General features: G+C 43.5%; 2 protein-coding genes across 2 annotated transcripts; both read right to left on the bottom strand.

Annotated features, from left to right (window-relative positions):
• Positions 1-517: 517 nt before the first annotated feature.
• LOC115674303 (L-gulonolactone oxidase 3-like) lies at positions 518-2778 on the bottom strand. Its single transcript, XM_056310940.1, has 2 exons — positions 2027-2778; positions 518-1732 (listed from the first exon to the last, which is right to left on the bottom strand). Exons 1-2 carry the CDS (start codon positions 2738-2740, stop codon positions 578-580), a joined length of 1869 nt encoding a protein of 622 aa, XP_056166915.1. The 5' UTR covers positions 2741-2778; the 3' UTR covers positions 518-577.
• A 3933-nt stretch (positions 2779-6711) lies between these two features.
• On the bottom strand, positions 6712-8179 carry LOC115674470 (actin cytoskeleton-regulatory complex protein pan1). Its single transcript, XM_056310846.1, has one exon. It carries the CDS (start codon positions 8118-8120, stop codon positions 6819-6821), a length of 1302 nt encoding a protein of 433 aa, XP_056166821.1. The 5' UTR covers positions 8121-8179; the 3' UTR covers positions 6712-6818.
• Positions 8180-8435: the final 256 nt, after the last annotated feature.

The raw sequence follows: 8435 nt of genomic DNA, 5'->3' as shown, positions 1-8435 counted from the left end.
CGCGCTACTTGTACATTCTCTATAGTGTCCTATTTCCAGTTTAAGCATTGGTCTTCTGATGCAGCTATACTCTTACGACGAGCTTGTCTAGATGATCTGCACGTAATTGGTTGGCTTGCTCTCTCCATGTAGAGTGGTGTTGGTTGAAGCTAAAGCACAAACGAAATTTAGATTTCAAGACAATAAGTCCAACTATTTTCTCAGTTGAACAAATTGGCTAAGGGGGATCCATAACCCGTTTGTTGCTTCATCGTAGGATAATAGGAATAAACTCAGTATCAAGATCTCAAGGGATCGAGTCTCGAGTGCGGATCCTATTGAGATTTGCCCATTGTACTAATGTTGTCCTCTGTCTGAATGACGAAAGAATTGCGTAAGCTTGATAATTTGTGTGCTATAACTCAAATGTAGCAATGGAAACCTGTATAAAGATTATGTATACGTACAAATATGGCCAATCTACAGCTTTTAAATAAGACACGCAAGATAAATACTTCCAATTTAATGAGTAGTAGTAAAGGATCCATGGATAAAGATAGAAAAGCATATTTCTAATCGATACGACATCTTATGCCACTTAAGATTGTGTATACCTACAAACTCTAGCTTCCTTATAAACAAGCCCTGCTTTGCAAAGATAACCTTTTGCTGGACTACAATGGCTGTCTTCTGAACATATGCACTGTCCTTCTAGGGCACACCCATCACCTTTTGCTGCTTCATTCCGAAACAATATCTCATCTGACCATTCACTTGAGAACATGTTTTGTGGGTCCAATTGCTTCTTAGCTGCCATGAATCTGCCAAAATTGGGATACTTGTTTCGGACATTCAAGAATGCCAAGTTCCTGTTTTTAGCCCAATGTGGCTTAGCCCCATGCTTGAAGAACGCCATTTGCTCCACTTCCTCCCACACTTCTTGATTCAGTCTCGGGGTTGAGGGGTCATCGGCTCGGTAATAGTTGAAATCCACCACGACCGAGTCCTCGGATTGGCCTAAGTACGCCTTGGAGGCCTTAATGAAACGTATCAGAAACCCATTGTAGACATCCACTCCACAGAAGTTCTCTGGATTCATGTCCCTGAGCTTCTTCACGTCTCGAATGAAATCAGCGAATCTTTGGGCAGGGAATATCGCCGCCACGTCGTAAAAAAAGAGCCCGTCAATTCTTGGATCCCAAGCACAAGTAAGGTCAGTTCTCAAGGGAGGTGAATATAAACATGAACCAGAAGTTTGCATTTTTCCCTGGGTACCGATAACCGGATAGCCAGTGAAGATCAGGCCATTCCTCAAGCCATTGGCAACCAGCTTCCTGTATCCCACCGCGGTTGATGCCAATGCACACCTTCCATCCACGTTCCTTGCGTTCTCCAGTAACTTCTCTGCGTACATTAGTTTTGAGGATGATATGCCGATGCCATGATAGGAAAAAACAGGCATAGTATAAAAGAAAGAAAGAACAAGAGAAGCATTACCTGTTGCTCGTGCGGATTTAGAGACAACAACTGAGTTGGATTGAAATCCTAGGAAGTCATAAACGCCATCACCCGACGTGTTTAGGGGGACTCGATTATCGTATCTGTAAACGGCAGTGTGTTTAGATGGGTACCAAGTGATATCGGCGAATTCGTATTTCATGGCATGGTCCCTATATATCTCTTCGATCCGAGCATCGTCCGTGAAATTATAGGTTATGCTTCTCTTGAACCCTCCCTCGAGAGAAAATTTCACCTGAAATCGATGTTATACTAGGATTCAGAAACAAGCTATAATGAATCAATCCTCGACAATCTTTCGCTTCTCCTTTTTTGTTTTCTTCACTAGACAATTTATCTGGGGATTGTTGTGTTTACACCGAACAAAGACTAATCCCCAGAACATCTGAAGCTAAAGAAATTTCTGGCAGCACGAAAGTTCAATGTAGTCATTTCGGTCTAAAGCGCGAGAAACTCAATGTTACAGAGTAAAAAATTTAAATTTCAAGAACTCAACCATATACCGAGTGCAACCATGAAATCAACATACCTTGGAGATCACACCCAACATGCCCAGTGACACTCTAGCAGCATTAAGAAGCTGATCCTGTGCCTCAATTCTGATGACTTTGGCAAAACCTTCCGATTCCTTGGCCGGGACCACAAGGCTAATACCGACCACGTGATCGTGCACCGCCCCGCCCTTCCCCCACCACGAGCTACCATGCGCTCCCGTGCTTATCAGCCCGCCCACGCTCACGCCCTCCCAGTACGTTGCAGCCACCAGGCTCAACCCTCGTCCCTCTACTCTGTTGATCAGCTCCCGCAGCGGAACCCCCGCATCGGCCGTGACCACCAAATTGGTCGCATCGATGTCAATACTCGAGGCATAATTCGCCGTGCTTATCAAGTACGAGTTGGCGGATTGAGTCCTCCCGGGGCAGGCCAGCTTCGGCATGGTGTGCGAGAACTTGCTCGCGACTTTGACGTTCAGTCCGTTGCGAGTCGCATAGGCCACGGCCGAGCGGAGCTCTTCCTCGGTCGAAGGGTACGTGACATTTTGGACATGGCAGTCCAATCTGTCATTCCATGCACCATACGAGTTGTGGAGGATGCAACCATCACCACCGGCGGGACTGTTGCACATGACAGGGGAAGGTGGTGGCATGGAAGCAGCTTTGAGCAAGATCGAGTCCATGTGAAAGAGGAGGAGGAGGAGGAGGAGGAGGAGGAGGGCATGGAGGAGCCACTGAGAGTTGGCCATTGAAGAAAGTTTCAAGAGTGTCCTGTTCTTGGAACGGTAATGAGGATGATTGCAAATGTCAAATGATAGGGTCGCGTACTTCGTGTTGAAATGTTTTGGAATATATATTAGTTGGCATGTCCACGAGATGCAATTTTCCTTACTAACTGAATAAACCAATTAAAAATTTCTTTTCTTGGTAAAAGTTTAAGAATATTGATTCAATATCATTAGTAGCCTTAACCATTATCTTGATCTAGTTTTGAATAGATATTTTTGGAAGATATGAAGATTTTATTAGCGAGTGTCCCATGCACAAGCACTTACAAAGTAACTAATCGCGAATATATTATAAATTTCCAATGTACCAACTATTCTCGTGATGCGTAATTACTGTTTTCTTAAACGAATTGTTTCAATAGAGGTAATGACCCATGTAATATTATATATTGTATTAAAAGCGACTTTGCAAGTTAAATGTGTTAAATTTTAATGAAGGGCGTCATTTCTTTTTCAAATAAAATTTTTAAATGTTTTCCAAGAAAATGCAAGAGTTTGGAGAAAAATATTTTGATAATAAGTGGTGAAATTGACCATTGAGAATGAGAAAACATTTTTAAAAAACTAGGATGTTCTTTTTTTAAGTATTCGCATAGCTATGGTAATAAGTAGTCGAATTAACTCTACGAGAATGAAAAAGTAATTGTGTCGATAATTTTACGTAAAATTGACTATATTGTGCACGATATGTTCTATGATGTATATAAAGAAAAAAATCTACTCTTGTCTATATGAGAATATGAAGAGGTAAAATTGATTTACACGCTTGCAATATAATACACCATAAATAAGATTCCTTTTGATTTTATCCAATACAACATGTAGTAAAATACAATGTTAGAGTAAAAATTAATTAAAAATTAATAATTAATGTTACACAATCGAGTCGAATTATATAGAAATTAGTTCCTGATAAATCAATTTTTGTAAAATATGATGTAGGAGATGTTTGGTAAGTATAATGTGAATTTATGTATGAGGCAAATGAGCCCATAATATTTAATTATCTTCCAAATAATATATATTTTTCAAGTGATTTTCTTTTACAATTTCACGATTATTTTGTCATTGCTATAACTCACAAAATACTATTTTTCATGTGAGTTAAACATGCAAGAGTAGAGAAACGGGTTTAATGAACATAATAATTGTCATTAACATAATAAATGTTGTCTTCACCTAAACTTTAAGAAAGAACTCATTACTACAGCAAATTACAAGTGGATCACCGCTTCAAAAGTGGGAAAATTGCCAAAAAGTCTTAAACCTAGTGAACGACAGCTAATTCAGTGCTAAATCTTTTAATTGTGTCAATTTAGCTCTAAGGTTTTTGATTATTTGCCAATGTAGTTCTTCTAGCTGATTTTAGTTGGAAATCGCTAACATCGACAATTTTTGCCATTTTTATTGTTTATTGTTTATTTTCTTTTCCTTCCTTATTTTTCCCAACTCTAGGCCGACGAAGACAAAAAAAAATAATTAAAAATATCAAAAAAATTTATAAAATTACAATAATTGTCCTTGCTAGCAGCTGGCCGCGCCAAGTAAGACAGTCGGCATACACGTCAAGGCCAAAATTGGTCTGAAGGATTATATTGGCAAATCATAAAAAAATTTATGATTAAACCGACACAATTGAAAGGTTTATGACTGAATTAGCCATCTTACAATAAGTTTAAAAACTGAGGTTTCAATTTTTCTTTGCTTAAAATATATTTTATATTTTGGCTCCCATATTATCCGAATCACTAAGGTAACCTAATATATCGTGGGGCATAGACTAGAGCTTACTTATGTAAGATGGCCTACTTCGTAAGGAAAATAATTAATGGCAATACCTTGAGTGCTCCACTTTTGAATTGGTGGCCTCATCCACCAGCTGGTATTCATATCTCCTCTCCCCTCTATCTAGTCACAGCATCTGTACCTCTGTTCATCCAAAATTAGGAATCTCCCTACCCAACTCCAACACTTGGTTTTGGACCATATCCCAACATTAAAGACAATTTAATGCCGAAATAATTGAGCAAGTTGAGATTTGTGGTAGAAGAGAGAAAAATGTGACGACGCGTGTTTCCAAATGAAGAGCACACGCTCCCTATATGTGCATATATATTAAATGTAGATTCCGCGGTGAAATCACTATGTGTCTCACTGAGAATAACTTCGAGGTCACATTCGTCACCCCGTCGGTCTGCTTGGTACACACGGAGGGGTTAATTTGTGTACGGTTGTAGTGATTCATCGAATTGAATAGTTGGAGTACCTGGTATCATAAAAAAGTATAGTACACCTTGCAAACTCTCCACAAATCACAACTCTGCTCATCTTTCACAAATTCTAGGGAACTAGTCAATGAACAGAAAAGGTGCAGCTTGAGTAATTTAGGAAACTGGTTTGAATGATTGCAGTATGGGAAAAATGCACCTCTAACATAGAATTTAGGAGATAAGATGTGAGTTGTACTGATATTTTTTAATCACCAATTTGTCAATTGTTTAGTAATATCCATTAATATTTATCTTGTAGCAAACATGGGTTTCATGGGAACTTTGGGCAAAATTCTAAGGTTGCAATGAACATTGGAAGGAAAGGAATTCATTGCTTTAACCAGAATTAGGCGAATTCTGAAAAGTCTGAAAGCCTAACAAGCCCCATTCGTCTTCATCTTTTCTTTGCTTCCCCCATTGAAATTAACAATATTTGAATGTCAACTTTGCCATTTTCTTCCCTCCATATTCAATTCGAGTTACGAATCAAATGAGTAATGACGGTTCAAATCGTATATATCGTCGCACCGATCGGAAAATGGAATCTTGAAAATCTTACCACGACTTTTAATAGACAGGATACATAAACACACGACATCTCGCATATGAATACCGTGAGGCAATATCCGCGAGTCGATGAGAATCGCCAATCTACGTAACAAAGAGACGACGAACAGTAACAAACAGACGGTTTAAACAAGCATCTTTAATTAAAGGACGCGCCGAGGGTGGTTTTTAATTTATTAACTTTATTTCATCTTTTTTTCATACACCTGAAAAGTTGACTTCTATTCAGTATGACTATCGAAATGTTAAAAATTATCCATGATTTTTTTGAAAATTCAATGGAAAATAAACGCTGTGGAGGGAAAATCAAAATCAAAATCAAAATCAAAAGTAAAATTTTCTTTTGCCAGAAAATATGACATGACTCTCTCTCTCTCTCTCTCTCTCTGGCTCTCCATATCAAAGAATCTTTGACTCTTGGGCCCCCACACTCCATGTGAATCTGACACCCAAATTCAGAGAGCAAAGGCTTCGTTCCCATCGATTGATTGGTTTGCCGCACCATGGCCCATCCACAGTATCCAGCGGTCGGTCCACAAACCAAAACATTCACATCGATATCACTCCACGTGATTACGGATAACGACAGAAATGATCTTCAAATTTTAATTTAATATGTAATTTAATCAATCAATTTTTAATTTATTTAATCTAATTCTTGAACTCTAACTCAATGTCCAACGTTGTTCCTCAACTTTTAATAAGTTTATGGACTACACTGAACGCGTGCCAAAAGTCTAAAGACTGTATTGAACAAATTAAAAGCGTACGATCACGTTGCACATTGAGCTAAAATTTAGGGATCCACATTGCGAGAATCAATTGTGTCATTTTCTCATACCACTAATGACCATGGGTACACGACGATCTCCATCTTAATTTCCAATCATATCATCGATTATGTATCATGGCAGACTTAATTTAAAGCTTTAAAACTTGAAAGCGGGTAAAAAGTGAAAAGGGGCATGTTTGGGGCGTTTCCATACTTCGATTTTCTTACTTATATTTTCATTTTAACTATTATAAGTCCAAATTTATTAACTTATGTTTGTAAAAAAGAATGACTAATATTTATATGCAATGACTCAACTAATGTAGTTAAACCGTGTCTAATAATTAAGAGAGAAGCTCTTGCTACATTTCCTACGCTACATACACTTCACCATTAGCAGCAGCAGCAGCTCACATCAAATCCCCACCGTCTAAATTCCTACAGCCGACAGATCGCAGCCGTCCATCCTCCCCCCCGAGTCGTATCCGACCGTCTCCTGCAGCGCCTTCAGCAGCTGGGCCCCCTTCCTCCTCCCCCGGGCGCTGCAGTCCCCCTGCAGCGCCAGCATCACCGCCCGCGCCACCTCCTCCGGCGGCGCCACCGCCGCCGCCTCCCCCCCGCCGCCGCCGCCGCCGCTGCCGCCGCCGCAGAATATCACGGCGAGCACGCTGATGGCGTGCTCCCTCCCCCGCCCCTCCATCCTCCCCATCATCTCCACCATCACCGGCACCGCCAGGGCGTGGGCCCGCACCTCCGCCGCCCCCTCGGCGACCGTGCACATCAACTCCAGCGCCGCGAGCGCCCTCTCCGCGGCGGTCACCTCCAGCTCCATCGCCGACTCCACGACCGCCGCGGCGGCCCCCGCCTCCACCGCCACCCGGCGGTTGTCCTCCGCCAGGCAGAGGGCGAAGAGGATCTTGGTGGCCGACTTGGGGCCCACGTGGGCCTGCATGCAGCTCACGACGGCGCGCATGAGCCCGAACGGGCAAGTGGGCTCGAGGGGCGGGTTCGGCACCAGGGAGCGCTCCAGGAGGTGGAGGGCCGAGAGCTGGTCGGGGCCGGAACCGGTGGTCAGCCGGAGCTCCGCCGAGTGGAAGAGATCCTGGAGGACGGCGGGCGAGATGGGCGGCGGAGGTGGCGGGGGCGGCTGCTGAGTGGGCGGGGGGTGGTGGTGGTGGCGGTGGAGGGGTGAATTGAGAGGGAATTTCCAGAGGGTGAAGCTCTGGGAAGTGGAGGAAGAGGAGGAGGAAGAGGAGGTCTCGGCTTTCTTGGGAGGGTGGGTGGCGGGCGGCGGGGGCGGCGGAGGAGGGGGAGCAGGAGGGGATGGAGGTGGCGGAGGAGGAGGAGGAGGAGGAGGAGGGGGAGGGGGCGGAGGAGGTGGGTCGGAAGGGGAGAGGGGGAGGGGGGGAGGGGTTGGGGCGGTGGGGCTGAGGGAGGTCTGGGTGCAGTGGCGGAAGAAGGAGCAGGAGAAGATGGGGCGGGGGGAGGGTTGGGTTTTGAGCTTTTGGGGGTGAGGCTTCATGCTGTGAAACTCCTTAATGGCCTCAACATGGAATTTCCACAAAATCAAAGAAGTTGGAGAGAGAGAGAGAGAGAGAGAGAGAGTTGATGGTTTGGTTGGTGAGGGAGGGAAAGAAAGTGAGGGAAGGAAGTGGGGAGTGCTCCAATTAGAGAGAATATGCAGGCAAGGAAACTGAGAGTGACAGTGAGAGTGAGAGTGAAGGAGAAGCATTGGCACGTGCCGGTCATGCGGGATAGCCAGTGAGCAAAGACAACAGAGAGAGAGAGAGAGAGAGAGAGAGAAGGGTGTACGGTGTACAGTATCGAAGAGTTAGGCTCGAGAGAGAGAGAGAGAGAGTCCAAAGAGTCAGGGGAAGAGGTCCCCACTACACTACAACTAGGGCCACTACGACTACTCTGGTCTCTGCAACACTGAACCCCGCCAAAAAAGATGAACGTGTGTACGTTAACAGTTCCCTCCCATACCCAAAAAACGAAAGAAAGAGAGAAACAGTAAGCCCAAGCTCCACGGTTACATGAAGAGGTA

The sequence above is a fragment of the Syzygium oleosum genome, unplaced genomic scaffold, assembly GCF_021117445.2.
Source record: "Syzygium oleosum isolate NSW1041296 unplaced genomic scaffold, Sole_v2.1 Sole_v2.04, whole genome shotgun sequence".
In the NCBI taxonomy this organism is placed as follows: Eukaryota; Viridiplantae; Streptophyta; class Magnoliopsida; order Myrtales; family Myrtaceae; genus Syzygium; species Syzygium oleosum.
This window is presented reverse-complemented; position numbering and strand designations above follow the sequence as displayed.